This window comes from Bubalus kerabau, chromosome 16 (assembly GCF_029407905.1).
Source record: "Bubalus kerabau isolate K-KA32 ecotype Philippines breed swamp buffalo chromosome 16, PCC_UOA_SB_1v2, whole genome shotgun sequence".
In the NCBI taxonomy this organism is placed as follows: Eukaryota; Metazoa; Chordata; class Mammalia; order Artiodactyla; family Bovidae; genus Bubalus; species Bubalus kerabau.
Genome location: NC_073639.1, coordinates 76,026,886 through 76,045,061, shown reverse-complemented (window position 1 = coordinate 76,045,061; position 18,176 = coordinate 76,026,886). Strand labels below are relative to the sequence as shown.

Here is an 18,176-nt window from a genome sequence, read left to right as displayed (position 1 = left end):
TGGCTCACGAGTGACTCGACGCCCTGGGCTCCCTGTCCTGACTGCAGAAGGCATCTCCTGGGCCTCCCTTCCTCACGGGAGGGTGCGGGACTGGGGGCCTCCTGGGGCACAGAACTGTCGGGGCCGCCCTGGTGGAGGGGTCCTACTCCCCCAGGGCACAAGCAGGTGGGGGGCGGCCAGCCGGGGCCTCACCTGACAGCGATGAGCGTGCGGGCGGCTTTGCTGCGGACGTCGCTGTTGGTGCTCAGGAGCTTCTCCTTCAGGAAGGGCACCGCGCGGCTGGCCAGCGCCTCGGTGGCATCCTCCGTGAGGCAGGCGGCCAGCGTGTCCAGCAGGAGCACCTGGATTTCTTCCTCTTCCCGCTGCAGTTTCCACACCAGCGAGGGGATCAGGCCACTGTTGACGATGCCCAGGGCCCCTGTGGGACAGGAGCAGGGACGGAACGTGGGCCTGTGGCCACCCTCCACCTGTCACGTGTGCTGGAAGCCGGAGGACTGCGGCAGGGTGGGGGTGGGGGGCTGCAGTATCTGACCAGATAAATTACAAATCCCACCCTCTCCTGCTGCCAAGCAGGGGCCTGAAACCACGGCTGACAAGCAGGGGTGGGAGCTGTGAGGTCATGGAGGGCCCCAAAAGTTCCAGCCCTTGGCCACCTGGGATTGGGGGGCACCCGCCTGGAAAAGCGGCCTGAGAAGCAGCAGCCGCCCCTGCGGGACCCGGGCACACGGGGGGCCTTCCCCCTCCCCCAACCACCATGAACCAGAGGGAAGCCTGGGGTGGGGGCGGGGGGCATCAGTCCCTCCTTCCACCCACAACCCAACGTCTCTGTGATACCCGGCCAGCCCCGGGGATGGGAGAGAAAGCTGGCCGGGGGGGTTACAGGAGGAAGGTTTAGAGTGAATAGCACAGCGTCTCACATAAAAAGGGCGGCGCCCCCATCCACAGTGGGCGGGCGGTCCATAGATTCCGGCCGAGGGGTCTGAAGGGGCCCAGTGCCCAGCAGGGAGGGGCCCCACCTGGAGCCGCCTGCTCGACCCCTGTGAAAGCTTCTGCCTTACTGCTCCCAGCCTGCCCACCCTGGGGAGTCAGCACACAGCTGGCTGCCCAGAGGAGACCCCAGAGACGGCCAGGCAGCACCCCAAGGGTGCTCCTGAGTGCTCAGAACTGCTGGCAGAGCAGCCCCCACAGGGCAGGGAGTGGGCCCCCAAGGAGGGTGCCCAGCAGCCCACCCCCTCCCCAGCAGCCCAGGCTGCCCACCGTGAAGCCGTCCACGGTCCCCCACCGGAGCTGCCACCGGCAGACACCTCTGTCTCCTGCCTCCCCGCTCAACCCACTAATTTACTCCAGAGAGACAAATAAACAGGTTAATTAGCCTACAGGTCTCTGAGTGCCAATTAGCACCCAGGGATTTCCTCTTTGAAGACATCGCCCAGCCTTCCGCCCTCGGTCCTCGAGAGCTCACGTGGCAGGGGCCTGCGGAGAGGAAGGGCAGCGTGTGCGGGGCCCCCAGTTGCCCCAGCTGGCTTGCTCCTGGGGCGTCAGGTGGAACCACCAGCGCCGCCCGTTTCTTCTCAGGGCACTCACAACACAGGAAAAGTGTTTTCCTGTTGCCTCAAGAGTACTGGGCTGTCTAAGTTGTGGGTTTTTTTAATATTTATTTTTGGCTGTGCTAGGCCTCCGTCATGGCTCACGGGCTCAGTATCCGCCCTGCAGCACGTGGGGCCTTAGTTCCCTGAATATGGCTCGAACCCATGTCTCCTGCACTGCAAAGCAGGTGCCTAACCACTGGACTGCCAGGGGAGTCCCGTGGTTTGACACAGACTAAAGGCAGAAGAAGGCTAAGGTGGACTCCTAACTGTATCCAGCGTGTGACCTCAGACAAGCCGCTCACCCTCACGGAGCCTGGTGTCTTCGTTACTGGCACAAGCCCACCTGGCAGGGGGCAGGGCAGTGTCAGAGGAGGAGGGGTGGGAGGGGGCTAGTGTCAGGGACTAGTATCCCCGTGTGCCCAGACACGGACCTGGCACAGCAACGGTCTCAGAGCCCACGGAGTTCCAGCTGCAGGCCAGGGCCTGTGGGTGCGGGTGACGGGTGGCAGGGGGCTTCAGACAAAGGCTGCACAGTTCCTGCCCTGTGGGAACACCTCTGGGTGGCCCCCGCCCGCCCCTCCGGGGGGTCTGAGTGCTCTCACCCCCTCAGCCCTGCTCTCCGGCCTGGCCACCACCAGACAGGCATACCCGCCCCTTCCGCTCGGGCCTCCCAGCCACAGTCCTGCTCGGCCACAGCCATCTGGATGGCCGCTCCACAGCCCACAGTGTGGAGGTGACAGTCTGACTCGCCGAGAAGGACGGCACTGGCCGTCGGAGGGATACGGTTCCTGCCTGGGGGCTGCACCATCCATCAGGGCTGAGTGGGGTCTCTGCACCCGGGCCAGCCCAGGGAAGGTGCTGCTGTGGACAGGTGAGCAGCGGGAATCACGCAGGAGGGAGAGGCAAGGCCTTCAGTTGCCCAGGGCTTTCCTTCCCAGCATTGCTGGGCCTGGCTCATTTGGAAACGGGAGATTTAAAAATAAAACGCGTGCGGGGTGCGCCTTTCTGCTCGCTCACTTCGCTGCTTTTCAGCTAAAAGGAGAGTCGAAGGCCTGGCTATTTATAACTAACCCAGATCTGGCTTGTTCTAGTTGGCGGGGGGGTGGCAGTGGAGGTGCACAGACCCCAGAGAAACCCGTCAGAAAACCCACCAGGACCCCCGACTGCCCGGCGGCGGGGCGGGGCTGAGCGGGATGCACAGGAGGGGCTGGGAGAAGAGCTGGCCAGAAGGGGGCGCCCTAGGGCGGTGGGGAGGCCGGAGCGCAAGGCCGCGGAACAGAAGTCACCACCTGGGCTGACCCGCGTAGACGAGGCCTTCCAGGTCCTGGGGCCCCGGAGGCCCCGGGGGAGCTGGGCCTCGTGGGGCAACAGCGTGACGCCCGCGTGTGCCCGGGGGGGCCCGGGTCCAGCGCGGCTGCTGGGCCAGGAATGGCTGGGACCGAGGGTCATGATCCCCAGGTGTGCAGCCGTTGCGGTGGAGGTTTGGCCGTTCCGAGTGCTGGGTGGGCTCAGGCAGCAGGGGCCCCGTCCCCCTTTCTCCCACGGAGCCAGCACTGTGCTCTCCCGTCCTGTGCTCCAGGGCAGTGTGGACCCGGCCCCAGGGCCTGGCATCCGCCCTGGTGCCCAGACCTCAGCGGGCCCGGCCTCCACCTGCCTGTCTGTCTTTTCAGCCTCGTGCGGCCCCCGCTCCACCCTCGCGCCTGCCCTGGCTCTTGGGGACCCTGCTCTGTCCTCAGCTTCCTCGGCCCCTCAGGAGCGCCTGACACAGTGACCACGTCTTCCTCCCAAGATCCCCCCACCCCGCGGCCCGGAGACGCCCCCCCTCCCTGCGTGCACCTCTCCAGCGGCTCCTCCGCGGGCTTCACAAGTGCCTCCTCCGGCATCTCCCCCACACTGGCTCCTCTCGGCCCCCAGCCTCCATCCGGCCTTTCCCAGACATGCCAGGTCACCTGGCATCTCCCCGCCTGGCCTGAGCCTCACAGACGGACTCTGCTTTCTTCCTGTCCCTGGGCTGACTAGCTGACGTTTTCTTACTTGATTGTACCCTTGAGAACGACCTCACACAGTGGGACCAGGCCTACTGTGAATAAACGTGAAGACTGCAGAGAGGAATGTACGTGGACCTTGCCATCCTCCTCCTTAAATTTTAGGGCCCAAAACTCTCCCGCGGTTCTTAGGCCAAGCTCCCTAGTCCCATCCAAGGGCCGCCAACAGCTGCTAGCGTCCCCTGAGCCGCCCCAGGCCGGGCAGCTGGCATCCTCGGGGCTCCAGCGGTCCTGCTCCTCTGGCTCCGTCCCGGCCACGCGCGGCTCACGCTCGGCGGTCTGCCCCAGTGTGGAATGGGCTTCCTCCTGCCCCAGCTCGTGGGCCCCCTCCATCCTGAGCGCAGAGGAGTGAGTGCGTGCTGAAAGGAGGGTGAAGGTCACTGCTCGAGGTGGGGGAAGCACTCACTTCCGCAGTCAGGGGGCTGCAGGGGCAGCAGCCAGGCTCGTCGGGCCCCTCATCTCATACCTGGACTGCCCTGCGGGGTCTCCCCACGCTCACAGCTACATGTGCCTCTGCAAACAGCTGAATTTGGACCCCTGGTCCCCCAGGTGCCCCGCCCCTCTCTGCACACGGGTCAACGTGCATCTCCCGTCAGAATCACCCTCTCGGGACCACCTGCTCGTGTCCCCTGTGATAGGAGCAGCAGCTGAGGCTCATCCGGGTGAAGTAAGTTGTCAAGCGTGTACAGGGGGTGGCGGCGGAGTCGGGGCTGTGCTTCACCCCCAGCTTCCTCTGCACCACCCTGGAGCAGGGTCTGTCACGGCCACTGGCCTCTGAGTGGCCCTCTGGGCAGAAAAGCCCATCCTGACCCAGCCTGGCGGTTCGGGCATGCACACAACGGAGCCCCGATGGTCGGCCACGTCCCGTTGGTCCTCAGGGGCCGCCTGCAGCCAGCACGTATCAGATCTGGTCTAGACCTCAGCGACTCATCCACTTCGGGATGCCCGTCACCGACATCTGTCCTGTCTCTAACCGTGTGTAGGCGCACCTCCACAGGCCTGGGCTTGGCCCACCACCCCATCTCCTTCAGCCAACAAGTGGTCTGACCCTGGTACTGTGACCATACAAGGAGGTGTAAGGGGATAAAGAAGGGTTAGCGAGGAGCATCTGCAGGAGCATTTGCATTTACCTGGGGGCTCTGAGATGCACGGAGCGTAGGGGAGGACAGAGGAGCACTGACATCTTGGTTCTGGCTTGAGTCTTTTTAAGCACAGGGACGAGGGGCTCCTGGCTCCGAGGCCCGCAGATGGGCTCCCCCTGAAACTGAAAGCAGAAGCTGGCAGACTGCCCTTCTCTGCATTTTGCTGAGCATCCGAGCAGTCTGTGAGCTTCCCAATGGCGCCCATAGGCCCTGGCCTCAACAGAACTGGCTCCCTCCCGCCTCTCTTGTCTGGAGGCGCCGCTCCTGGGCCCCTCCCACTCTAGTATCCTCCCTTCCAAGGCAAACCTTCTGTGGCAGGATTGCCAGAGACCCTGATGAGCCCTAACCCTGCTGGCCCGAGCAGCAAAGACGACGAAGCCCCCTTCCATCGCTGCAAAACGTCGCCGGCGTAAACCTCCAGGGTCCGCACGGCCCTTTCCCACGTCCTAGGCGACCGTCGCGACAACTCAGGGCAGCAGGGGCCACTAGTCCCACTTTGCAAACAGGCCTCACAGAGGTCAACCGGCTGTCCAAGGTCGCGGAGCTCAGGCTAGGTTGGGATCTGGGCCGGTGACGGCGGACGCGGCCGGGGCCACGCACCGCTCGCGCACTCGGCCTCCCGGGGGCGGCGGCGGGGAGCGGGGTGGGCGCCCGGCCTCGACGCAGTGAGACCGCAGGGCCCCTCCGGGTGCCGGCCGAGCGGGCGGCGCGCGCGTGCGGGGCCGCGGAGCGCACGGAGCCCCGGCACCGCCCCCTCGGCCTGCCGTCGCTGGGCCGTGGACCTGTCCGTCAGCCGCTCGCGCCCAATGGGCGGTGGGCCGGCGGGCGCGGGGGCCTCCGCCCGCGGTTGGCCCGGCAACACTGCGCGCTGGCGGCTCCGCCTCCTGCCGGCGGCGCGGCTCGGCGCGGGGCGGGCGGGCGGACCCGCGGGCGGCGGCGGCGCGGGAGAGCGGGCGGAGGGAGCCCGGCCGGCGGAGCGTGTGCGCCGCCCGCGGCCCGGTCACGTCCCCGCGCGGGCGCCGCCGCCCCGCGCCGCCGGAGCAGCTCGGCCGCGGCCCTGAGGTGAGCGGGCGGCCCCGCGGTCGGGGCGCGCAGCCCCCGGACCCCGCCCGGGCCTTCTGTGCGGAGGGGGGCCCCGCCTGGGCCGGGGTGGGGGGCGCCGGGATGCGGGGGCCGGGCGCGGAACGGCGCGCCGCGGATGCCCGCGCGCCGGGCAGGGGCGCCGCGGGCCGGCAGGTGCGGGCAGGGGCGCCCGCGCCCGGGGGTGCGGCGGGCCGGGGGGCCCCGGGCGGCCGCCGGCGCGGGGCGCGGGCCGGCGAGCTGCGGGTGCGGCGGGGTCTCCCTCCCGGGGCGGCGATGGTGATGGTGAGGGGCCGGCGCGTGGCCTGGGCTGAAGCGGAAGGCGTGGGCCCCAGAGGCCTGGGCCCCCGGGGGACGCACGACTCGCGGTCGTCGCTCTCGCACCCGAGCAGGTTCCTCGCAGGCATTTAGAACGAGAGGCGAATATCGACCCGCTGCGATTGCAATATGTTCCCGGCTCGATCTTTTTTTTTTTCCCTTAAAAGGCGGTGGGGGCCCTGGGGTGCGGGGAGGAGGGGTGCGGTAGAAGGGAGGGCCTTGGGCCGGGGCTCAGTGCCCTGCTGCCGGGGGCCCGAAGGGTTCTTCTGGCTTCAGGGTGGCAGCCGAGCCTTCCCGGCGTCGGTGGCAGAAATCCTCCTAGGCCGAGAATCGGGGTTCTCTATGAGCAGAGAAAGGGATGGGAGGGCGGCACCCAGGCTGGGAGCCCTGTGTCTGTCTGGGGACGCAGGGGCCCACCTGCTAGGAGGGCTGCTGGTCTCTCTCCCTCCCTGCACCCCCACCGAGGATCGTGCCCGTCTGGAGGAGGCTCCTTGGCCAAATTCAATTAAGCAAATGTATACTGAGCCTTTGCTCCCCTAGGCCCCTGTGCTGGGGTGGGAGTGGACTGGCCCTGCCCTCCCGGGACTGACTCACCGCCCCAGGAGGGACAAGTGTCTGCTGCTCGGAGAACTCAGCCCTGAGGGTGGGTGTCGTCAGGGGGCCCCTGGGTGGGACCGGAGTTAGCTGGGCCCCGTGGGCAAAGTGACATTTGAACTGAAGCTTGAAGGACATAGGCACGGCTCGGGTGGGCCTGGCGGGCAGAGGGCAGAACGTGGACTAAGGCGCGGACCGGGGTGGAGGGGGCACTCAGGCAGTTGGGTCTGGCAGGGGCACCGGAGGTCAGGCGGGAAAGGGCGGAGGCCGCCCGAGGCTGGAACGCGGGAGGAACATCTGACCCCCTGCAACCGTCAGCGATGGCCGCTTCCGGGGAGGCTTGTGGTGCCCTCACCCGAGCGAGGGGCAGCAGCATGGCCCAGAGCCCACCAGACCCAGGAAGAGCCCAGAAGACCCCGAGGTGCTAGCGGCCTCAGCCAGCCCTTCCAAGCAGGGCTGGGCTACTGGGTAACCGGCTCCCTCTTCCTGGCCAGCACGGAGGGTGATGGTGTTGAGCTGGTGGCTCTGTTCCTCTGGGGTGCGGACCTTCCTGAGCTGTAACCGTGGAGACGTGGGGGTCTCCAGGGAGGGGCCGATGGCAGGGGAGGCTCTGAGTTAGGCAGCTGTGCCTTCAGCATGCTTCACATTTCACGGACAAGACACTGGCATCTGGGGTAAAGCGCGTGTGTTGTACAGATGCTGATTTTCTCAGACGGGAGGTGAAGAGTCAGTTCCGTCCCCCTCAGCAGGCCGGGGTGACCTTCTGCTCTGGATCTATTTGCCTGCCGCTGCCAAGGGTGTCTCTGCCCTCCCCCGAAGGGGCTGTGTGTCGTTCATCTATGCAGGGCGCCCCCTCCTTGCCCCCCACCTGCCCCCCCAGACACACACCAGCTCTTGGCTGAGGCCCAGCTCGCTACAGGGAGAGTGGGGCCGCCTGCCTGCCTGGCCTCGCGGGGCGCAGCCTGTGCTCCGGGGCCGGAGCTGCTTGCCTCTGTGCCGTTGCCCGGCCCCTCTGCAGGGACCCGCTACGCAACTCCAGACGGGGGGCACGGGGAGTGAATTCTCTGCCCTGCCCTCCCCGCTGCTTCTCAGCTCTTCTGTCTCCTGGAGTCCCGGGAGGACAGGTTCCCGGTCTGACTGTCTGGAGCTTCTCCGGCGATCCCAGGAACTTCTGGGTAACCAGGGGCACGTGGCCAGGCTGCCCAGGGCCCCTGCAGGAGGCTGGGGCAGAGGGGGCGCAGAGCCAAGTGACGGGGAAGGCTGGTCTCAAAGTCAGGGCATGGCCCCAGCGGCCCAGACCCCACTGCCAGGCCGCCCCGTGAGCACGCGCGATGACCACGCCGCGCCCTCCTGCCCAGCCGTGGGGACACGGCCTCCCTGACCGCCCCATGCCGGCCCTCGAAGAACCTGGATTCTGCGTGGCGTGCTCCCGGCTGCCAGCCGCGTCTGGCCTGGCAGGAACCCTGGAGGAGGCAGATTAGCCACCCTGCACCCCCAGGAAGGAAGCCCAGTGCGGCCGAGCCCCAGGGCCGGTTCTGTGGGCTGGCAGGGAGGCGGCCCCGGGAAGCCGTCACAAACGTCAGGGCAGACGCTGAGGCTCAGCCCTGGTGGGGGCCCTGAGCCACTCGCGCAGCGTCAGGGCACGGCGAGCCCCGGGGCAGGCGGGCGCAGACCACCGCCCCCCGTCCCCCCCAAGCCTGTTCTTGTCCCCACCACAGGCAGATCCAGGAGAGCCCTGCCCGTCCCTGCATGGCCCTCCCCGGCTCCACACTGCCAGGGCGGGCACTTCCCGTGAGTGAGCTAACAGGGACCAACCCGCAGGGACCACCTGTCTCCCTGGGCTGCCCCCCAGGGGAAGCGGAACCTCACCCGCTGGCCCGGCTCAGCCGCGGGTTCCTTTGGCTGATCTTTACGCGAGGGCTGGGGCCGTGCCCAGCGCAAGCACACTCAGGCCCTGAGGACGGACAGACACCCCGTGACCGGCATCAGGCAGGACAGTTGCCGTGAAGGGAACCAGTGTGGCGGGTGGGAGGGGGCGTCTCTGTGGCGGGGCTGTTGACGCAGTGCCTTGGAGAGGCGACGGTAGAGCTGTATGTCCCTCAGGGAAGAGCGCCAGGGGGAAGGTGGCCGCTGCAAAGGCCCGGGGGTCAGGGAGCTGCCATGGGGGGCCGGGCGGGTGGGATCACCCTTTTAAAAGAGACCCACCCGGCGGACGGCGCGGGGGCCACCGCTGTGTTGGTGGCCAGGGGCTGCTGACCCAGGGCGGGGCCAGGCGCCAAGAAGGGGTTGGACGCAGGGGTCAGCTGAAAGTGGGTCCGCCAACGGGGCAGGGGAAGGACAGGGCTGGCCTCGGCGAGGAGGCAGCCGCAGAGGCTGCATGGGACGTGGGGAGCCGGGAGCGACACGGCTGGACCCAGGCACACGTGGTGGTCTGAGGGGAGAGCTGGTGGGCGCTGGAGCCCTGGCGTTCGTACACCAGGAGCTGGGGCACGGGGGTCAGCGAGGCTCGTCCGGGTTGAGGACGGGTGGGACCAGGAGCTGGGATGCGGGGCCCCGGAGGAGCATGTTGGCGGAAGGGGTGGGGTCCCCCGCGAGGACCAGCTGCACCATCTGCGGGGCCCGTGTTACAGGTCATTAAGCGTCTGTGAGGCCCGTGACTGCAGAGCGTCAGGCCGGGGGGCCCTGTGTACGCGCCCAATGAGGCCCGTCGTGGAGCGGTGCCCCGGGCCAGCGCCCACCCTGTCTTTCCCTTGCCCCCACCCCAGCCCGTGGGCGGCGGGGCCGGAGCCGGCACCAGGGGCCGCGGGGGCTGCCGCCCGCCCTCCCGCGCGGTGCTTCTTCTGCTCTGTTTGTGGGCCCCGGCCCTCGGGCGGGAGGCACGGCCAGATGGCGGGGCCTGGGCCGCCCGTTGGCAGGAGCGGGCACACGTGGTGTGCAGCCTCACAGACAATGGCTTCCCTGAGTTCGTCTCTTTTCCAGAGGGACCTGCTGCTCATCACAGAGTTTGGAGTTGTCTGCTTCTAAATTGGGGTGGCGCTCTCTCGCAGAGAAGTCCCTGGAGGATCCGTGAAAGTGCTAAGGAGTGAGCCGGTTAGAATCCTCTGCGTGGGGGTTGGGGGTGGGGTCGCAGACCGTCGGCCCCGCCTGCGGTCCGGCAGCAGCGGCTGAGCCGTCCGCGCCCTCCCCGGCTCCTCCGGCTCCTGCCTCTCCTGATTTTGTGGTGGCCTGACCTCCTGCTCAGTGCCCAGCTGTCCTGAGGTGTGTGTGTACCTCCGGCCTGCCCACCTGTCCCCCCTTGCTTCCTGGGGCCCCTCAGAGCGACCCCCAGGACCCAGCCCGTCCCCCACAGCCCTGGCCGGCACGTGTGGGTGCGGGGCTGTCCCCCGGCGTGGCCGCCCCCTCACCCTCTCCGTTACCTCTGACGCGCTGTGCAAACATATTTCTCCAGAAAACGCCGGGAAGAAAAAAATAATTAGAGTGTTGCCTCCATTATCCAATTTCTGATTAATCAAACTCTCTTTGTCCTCGGCCAAAATCTGTTCATTTCCCTGAAACACTGGGCCGGTGCCAGGCATTGATTTCCTCTGTGATAACTCCACGCACGCGCGCCCATCCCCGGCCTCGCCCTGCGGGCGGCGGCCAGGAGGACGGTCCAGGCGGGCCCCACCGGGAAGCCACCCCGTCCCGGGCTGGGCCCTGCCCCACGCGGCCCCACGGCCCGCTCTCCAGGTGCGTTGGCCTGCTTCTCGGCCGTGCTGCACAGACGCGGGGGTCTTTGTCCCCCGGCCAGGGATGGAACCCATAGCCCCCCGCTCTGGAAGTGCAGAGGCGCTCCAGTCCTGTTGCTGGCTGTCCTGGGCGCTTCTGGGGCAGGAGACGGAGGAAGGGAAGGGCGTGAGCGGTGTCTGGGTGCCGAGGGTGGGGCGGGGCGGGGGGCGTGGGGCCTGTAGGCTTAGGAGGGCCAGCCTGGGCAGGGGGCTCGCAGGCAGGCCGGGTCAGGGTGTAGCCGGGCACACACCTTGTCCATCATTAGGGGGATGCCCCCGGCCTTGCTGGAAGGCTTCCCGGAAGTCCCCGGCCGCTCCCTGCCCCGAGTGGGCCCCTCCCTCACTCGGTACAAAGGGCAGGTGCGTTCATCCCGCACCTGCTTCCTGCCGGCTACCTGTGGGCCGCGGGACACCTTGGTGACAGAACCTGCCCACAGCCCCCGCCCCGCCCCGCGGAGCCAGCGTCCCATAAGCGCGAGGGCACCACTGCAGGTGAGGAAGCCACAGTGTTGTGTGGGGGGTCATAAATAATGCTGGCGTAGGGGGTGCTGAGGTCAGAGCGGCTCTGCCTTTGTGTCCCTGGGGAGCAGGGAGGCAGGGCCCGCTGGCTGTTCAGGGGCAGTCCAGAGCAGGGCCTGGGGCCTCGGCCTGCAGGAAGGAGGGGGCGGGGGCCAGGCGAGGCTGAGGAAGGCCCTGTCCTGGGGGAGGTCCTGATCTGCTGCTGGGGGGGGGCCCCGGAGCCTTGGCTCAGGGTCCCCTGGGAAAGATGTTAGGTCTCAAAGGCGCTGCTACGGCTGGGCGCTGGGGGGCAGAGTCTCCCTGGCCTTAGGGGGGCATGGGCAGGGTGCTGTGGGCAGCAGGGGGCGCGGGCAGGGTGCTGTGGGCAGTGGGGGGCACGGGCAGGGTTGGGGGGCGTGGGCAGGTGCTGTGGGCAGCGGGGGGCACGGGCAGGGTTGGGGGCATGGGCAGGGTGCTGTGGGCAGCAGGGGGCATGGGCAGGGTGCTGTGGGCAGCATGGGGGGATGGGCAAGGTGCTGTGGGCAGTGGGGGGGACGCTGAGGGAGGCCAACTTTGCCCAGGGAGCAGGTGCCGGGAGGGCGGCCTGTCCCTGTCCTGTCCAGTATTCCTGGCATCTGGGCGCGCAGGGGTCATCTCAGAAGGTGCTGTCGTGTCCAGAGGCAGCAGAGAGTCTGGTTCTGCTGCAGTGATGTCGGCCAGGCCCCGCCTCCCACGCCAGCAGCGCCGCCTCCAGAGGAGGGGTGTCTCAGGGTGGGAGGTGTGCACTTTCTGCCCTCTGGCCCCTGGGGGTCCCTGCCAGGGAGCCCAACTGAGCCGCCCCCTGGGGAACTGTGGGAGGGACGCTGCTGGGGTGGGCCTGCCCTTAACCAGGCCCAACAGGTGCCCGCTGTCCCGCGAGCCCTCTCTCGGGCAGTATCAGGCCAGGTGTCCCCGCTCTGCGTGATTGTCTGTCTCCTCCAGCGTCAGCTCCTTGGACCTGCCGCCACACCCCCTGGGGCAGCTCCCCGACACACACCTTACTCCCGTCTCCATGGCGCTGTCCTTCCCTGGTTCCCCCACCAGAACACAAGCCTCCAGGTGCTCTTCCCCGCTTCCCCCCCACCAGAACACATCCCCGGGTGCTCTTCCCCTGTTCCCCCACCAGAATACAAGCCTCTGGGTGCTCTTCCCCTGCTCCCCCACCAGAACACAAGCCCTGGGTGCTCTTCCCCTGTTCCCCCACCAGAACACAAGCCTCCAGGTGCTCTTCCCCGCTTCCCCCACCAGAACACAAGCCCTGGGTGCTCTTCCCCTGTTCCCCCACCAGAACACAAGCCTCCAGGTGCTCTTCCCCGCTTCCCCCCCACCAGAACACATCCCCGGGTGCTCTTCCCCTGTTCACCCACCAGAACACAAGCCTCCGGGTGCTCTTCCCCGGTTACCCCCCACCAGAACACATCCCCGGGTGCTCTTCCCCTGTTCCCCCACCAGAATACAAGCCTCTGGGTGCTCTTCCCCTGCTCCCCCACCAGAACACAAGCCCTGGGTGCTCTTCCCCTGTTCCCCCACCAGAACACAAGCCTCCAGGTGCTCTTCCCCGCTTCCCCCACCAGAACACAAGCCCTGGGTGCTCTTCCCCTGTTCCCCCACCAGAACACAAGCCTCCAGGTGCTCTTCCCCGCTTCCCCCCCACCAGAACACATCCCCGGGTGCTCTTCCCCTGTTCACCCACCAGAACACAAGCCTCCGGGTGCTCTTCCCCGGTTACCCCACCAGAACACAAGCCCCCGGGTGCTCTTCCCTGGTTCCCCCACCAGAACACAAGCCCCCAGGTACTCTTCCCTGCTTCCCCCACCAGAACACAAGCCCCGGGTGCTCTTCCCCAATTCCCCCACCAGAATACAAGCCCCCGGGTGCTCTTCCCTGGTTCCCCCACCAGAACACAAGCCCCCAGGTACTCTTCCCTGCTTCCCCCACCAGAACACAAGCCCCGGGTGCTCTTCCCCAATTCCCCCACCAGAATACAAGCCCCCGGGTGCTCTTCCCCATTCCCCCACCAGAACACAAGCCCCCAGGTACTCTTTCCCTGTTCCCCCACCAGAACACAAGCCCCAGGTGCTCTTCCCCAATTCCCCCACCAGAACACAAGCCCCCAGGTACTCTTTCCCTGTTCCCCCACCAGAACACAAGCCCCTCGGTGCACAGGCTCACCCCCGTGTCCCCGAGCCCAGAGTGGAGCCTGACACCCAGCTCAGGCCCCCGACGGTACCACAGTGGTCAGATGGGTCCGGGTGAAGATGGTTGCCCATTGGGAGGGCCTCAGGCTGTGGTCTGATGAAGCGGGCTGAGGGGGTCAGGGCAGCAGTTCTCTGAGACAGCATCCGTGCTGAGCGAGGCCGAGGGAGCAGCAGTGACCCCTCCGCGGGGGCCCTAGCAGGCAGGGCTTTAGCCTGGGTGCGCCCTTCTGCATGCTAGGGGCTGGGTGGTCGCCGGGCCACGGAGAGGGCCTGAGACCCCAAGCTGCGAGAAGTACCCTCCACCTGGGTCGGCTGCCTTCGTCCTCTGTCCTTGCCCTTAAGGGGAAAGCCCCGTGAGCTGTGTGGCTCCCACCCCCCGGCCTTGCTGACCCCACTGTCCAGCGGGAGCGAGCCCGTGGCCTCCCGGCAGTCCCCGGGCTGGTGGCTACGACCCCGCTGGTCTCGTTCCTTCTGTTGGAGCTGCGACGGGCTTTCTGTTCGAAGCAGGAACAAGAGAGCAATTTTAAAGCAGAAATGGCTCGGTGAGAAGGCAGTCAGCTTAAAGAAAACGGGGCCACATACAACAAGAACAGGTGACCGGCTGTGTTGGCACCAGGGGTCCTGGGGGAGTCGGAGGGCCCCCCACCCCACAGGCAGCCCGAGGGCGTTGCCCGTTCCCCAGACCCGAGTCCTACACCTGGGGCCCCATGCCCAGCTCCAGGCACCCCGCGAGGCTGATGCGGGAGCCGCGCTCGCGGGACGGTGGTGAAGGCCGTGCCCCACGGGCCCCAAACACTGAGGGTGCAGCCAGGCCCTCCCTCAGACCCCACCTCGCCGGCTTCCCGGGGACACAGTGTCCCCGAGGCCCAGCCCACAGCTGCCCTGAGTTCGAGGACGCAAGCAGACTGCCCCATGTGTCTGCGGGCCTGGGCCAGCCGGGCAGGGCCATGAGCTCTGAGGTCAAAGCCTCGTGCTGGGGCTGTAGCTCCTGTTCAGCGGGTGGAGGCGGGTCAGAGCTGCAGGTGAAGGGCACAGGCCTGCGGGGCCGTGGACGGGCCCAGGCCGAGCTCCAGCAGGCCCAGCAAGGGCACACGTGGACCGGTGCTCAGACACAAGTGTCCACGTGGCGCGGGACGGGGGAGTGCAGCTGAGCGAGCCTGCATGGGGGCGGAGACGCGCCCTTCCTGGGAGGCGGGGCTGGGGCCAGCAGGGACCGCGGCCCAGGAGGGCAGGGCCAGGCCTGTGTGAGAGACGATCCCGGCCGGAAGCCCGTGGCAGAGGCGCGTGGCCAGGCCCCGGGCACTGGGGCTCAGGCTGGCGGCCCCCAGGTCCCCATGGAGGTGTCAGCCCAGGAGCAGCTCTCCAGAGCGTCAGCCTGGCGGCCCGGTGCTGGGGTGGTCTTGCCTGACCACACCGGCCCTGGGGTTTGGGCTGCCCTCCACCCTGGGGTCCTCCCCTGACCCCTCGCACAGCTGGCCAATCCAAGTGACCTCTGCTCAGACCCCACACGCTCCCTCAAACCCAGCCCTGCCTGGGAGCCCAGGGCTCAGTGTGGAGCGGGCTTTCCTGGGGGTGGGGGCTGCCCTGTCTCATCTCTGCCTCCCTGGAGGAATCCGGGCCCCAGGACGAGCCCGCCCCGCCCGCCGGGTCCAGGGCTCCTCGGCCCCCTAAGCCGATAAGCCGTCCTCCGTCCCAGGGACCCTCTGGCTTAGGCCGGCTTGGGCACGACACCCGAGGTGACCTTGGCCCTGGGCTCCCTGCCTGCAGCAGGGGTGGGGACCACAGGGGGCCGCTGGGCACGCAGTTGGGGGCTGCCATCCCAGTCGTGCTCCAGCTCTTGACACGGCTGCCAGGAGAGCGGCAGCAGACCCGGGAGTCACGGGGCTGGAGGTCCAGGCCAGGCCCCGGGGGGCGTCCAGGGGCAGCGCACTGGACGTGCAGGGCCCCACCAAGCCCGTGACCCCAGCCCTGGCGCCCAGTGGCACCGCGCTCTGTGACTTGAGGCTTGAGAGGGGCGTGTCTGGGGAAGGGGCCAGGGTAGGGGTCGAGGTCGGGACAGGGCGGCTCCGAGGGGAAGCATCTCTCTCAAGGCTGTGGAGGGGGAGGGCAGCTTCCAGCCGCAGAGTCCTGAGTGGGCTCTGGGTTTGGAGTCCCGCCCAGGTGGCCCCTGGGTCCACAGGCACATGGGTCGGCGAGGCCGCAAGGCCACTGAGGGGGCCGGGGTGGAGCTTCAGAGGACGCGGTTGCCCTCGCAGCTGTCGGGGAGCCCGGGCTGGTCCACCTGTGTGCACTGAGCCCGTTTCCCCCAGGGTCCCCCCTCCCAGCCTGGGCCAGACCCCAAGGTGCCTGCCAGCCAGCTGCAGCCATCCCCCACCCCTGCCCCGGGACAGCTGCGTGCAGAGTGTGCTGCGTCCAGGGGTGCTGTTCACACCCAGACAGAGTGCGGCACTCATCCCACCTGACCCGGAGAGCAGGCCGCCCCCCGCTGTCGGGCCAGCTCCCTGCGTCCTCCGCTTCTCCCAGGCCAGCCCCGCGCACCCCCGCAGCCCAGCACCCGGCCCCAGCCTGCGCTCTAAAGCCGGGCCCCCATCACTTGCCGCCTCTGGTCCGATGCCCGCCCTCCTCGGTCGAGGGTCTCCAGCAGGCCCGCCACTGCCCACCGGCCAGCCCAGTGAGTAACTGTGGGTGAGGGCCCGGAGTCCACGTGCAGCCCTCTCGTCACAGCCCACACGCGGCACACAGATGCGCGTGTGCACACGTGTGCAGCGCCGCACACAGGCACAGACTTGCATGCCCACAGCACATGGCATGTGCACCATGTGGCCCCCGGCGTGCGCCATGGGCTCCTGGCCGGCCTGCCCGCCCGCCCACGTCTTCCTTTCTCTGTTGGGGTCCTACCCTCTTTAAGTTCCCTGATCAGTCTCTCCCCTGTGCCCCCCACCTGCCTCTGCCAGCCCCACGCCTCAATGGAATCCAGGTGGACCCAGTGGCACCACAGCGGGGGTCCTGGGTGTCAGGTGCTGGGGACCTGAAAGCGGCTCCTGGCCAGGGCAGGACGTGGTGTCGGCCCTGGGCCTGTGCCTCTGGGATGACTGGAGGCGCCCTCGGGGGTCCCGGGAAGCCCAATTGGACCCAAAGCGCCAGCCCCACTGCGGAGACCCCTGGGGCTGTGGCTGAGACTCGTGGAGCTGCAGGGAGGCTCTCGGGGGCCTCGGGCCTGGTTCTGACGATCTGTGCATGGCTCATCTGCAGCAGCTCCAGACTCAGCCCTTCGGGCACGGTCGCCCCCGGCCACGTCTCCCTCTGACCCACGCGGTGCCCTGTGGCCACCCCGGTCAGGGACTACGTGACCAGCCCCACCTTTCTCACAGAGGTGTTAAAATACGCGTAATGAGATTTATCCGTGTAACCGTTCTTTAAACGTGTCTTCACTCGTCTCTTTTTGGCCGTGCTGGGTCCTCTGGCCGTGGGGGGCTCTTCTCTCGTGCGGGGAATAGGGGCCCCTCCCAGGGTGGGGTGCGCGGGCGTCCCACTGCGGCGGCTCCTCTCCTGGCAGAGCTGGGCTCTGGGCGTGGTAGTTGTGGCCCACGGGCTTAGTCGCTCCTCCTCGGCACACTAAACCCTCTCGGTCCAAACCCGTGGTCGAACCCACATCTCCCGAACTGCCAGGGATTCCTCGCTGCTGGACAGCTGGGGAAGCCCCTTTAACCGTGTGTAAACGGGCGCAGTTCCGCAGCATCAAGCACATTCATGCCGTGCAACCACGACGGGCATCGTCTCCAGGACCTGCCCGTCTTCCTAAACCGAGACGCCTTCCCTTTTAAGCACAGCCCGTGCCCACCCCTCCCCAGCCCCGCACCACCGTCACCTCCGGCCTCTACGCCTGTGACCCGAGTCAGGACCGCCGAGAATTAGAATCACGACAGCGCGTGTCCTGAGGGCCAGGCCCGTCTCGCTGAGCGTCGTGTCCCCAAGGCTCATCTGTGTCGTGGCCTGCGTCACGAGTGTCTTCTTTTTGAGGCTGAATATCGCTCCCGTGTTATGTTTCCATCCCAGTCTTTGCCCCTCGGTCCCGTCGGTGGACGCTGGGCTGCTTCCATCTCTTGGCCGTTGATGGATAACACTGTTGTGAACACGGGTGAACGAATACCTCGCTGAGACCCGGCTGCCAGTTCTTTGGGGTCTACACCCAGAAGTGGACTCACTGGGTCATGGAGTAGATCTGCTCTTAGTTTTTAAGGCCCCTCCGGGCTGTTTGCCACAGCAGCTGCGCCAGTTGACTTTCCCAGCAGCAGGCCGCGAGGATTCCACTCTTCATGGAGTGACTCTGCTTCATAGCTTGTGAGCTGGTACCTTAGTGCGGTTTTGATGTATGTTTCTCTGATAACCAGCGATTCTGAGCGTCTTCTCACGTGCTTCTGGCCATTCGCGTGTCTTTAGATAAACCTCCACTCGAGTCCTCTGCCAGCTTTGACTCATTGTGTTTTCCCGTGAACTTCAGGAGTTCTCGATGCTCTTGAAGCCGGTCCCTCAGTAGGGGCACAGTTTGCAGACGTTTTCTGACCTTCTGTGGCTTGCCTCTCGGCCTGCTGATGCCGGCTTTCATGCACAAAACGTTTAACTTTTGATGACATCCAGTTTGTTGTCTCTCGTTGCCTGTGTGTTTGGTGTCGCGCCCCACGCTGGTGGCCCCGGACAGCGGGAGGGACCTGCTCTCCTGGGACCTCTGTCCCTGTCGCCGACCAGGTGAGGGAGTTGGTCACTTGGGCCTACATGTGAGACTTAATGACCCCAAATTGAGAAAATCAGAGCTGACAACACCAGGCAGCTGCTAATGTGGCAGGCATTGCCTTCAGGAGGCTGGGCCCCCGGGAGCCCTGGGCGGCTGCTTGGCTGGAACCAGACA

General features: G+C 67.1%; 2 protein-coding genes across 4 annotated transcripts in view; one reads left to right on the top strand and one right to left on the bottom strand.

The window, feature by feature from the left end:
• RSPH14 (radial spoke head 14 homolog) overlaps window positions 1–18,176 on the bottom strand; it is a 47,596-nt gene that overhangs the window by 1,598 nt on the left and 27,822 nt on the right. Inside the window, exons 1-3 of one of the 3 annotated variants that reach the window (XM_055550345.1) lie at window positions 5,083–5,477; window positions 4,765–4,898; window positions 193–418 (exon numbers count right to left, since the gene is read on the bottom strand). In XM_055550345.1, the coding sequence (XP_055406320.1) occupies window positions 193–418; window positions 4,765–4,898; window positions 5,083–5,165 (443 nt within the window). In that variant the 5' untranslated portion in view covers window positions 5,166–5,477. Of the gene's footprint in view, window positions 1–192; window positions 419–4,764; window positions 5,478–18,176 lie in introns of those variants that run through there. The other 2 variants (XM_055550346.1, XM_055550344.1) reach the window with 2 other exon arrangements.
• Window positions 5,694–18,176, top strand: part of GNAZ (G protein subunit alpha z) — a 29,111-nt gene continuing 16,628 nt past the window's right edge. Inside the window, exon 1 of the mRNA XM_055550343.1 lies at window positions 5,694–5,838. The gene's annotated coding sequence lies outside the window, so the exon portion shown is untranslated. The remainder of the gene's footprint in view (window positions 5,839–18,176) is intronic.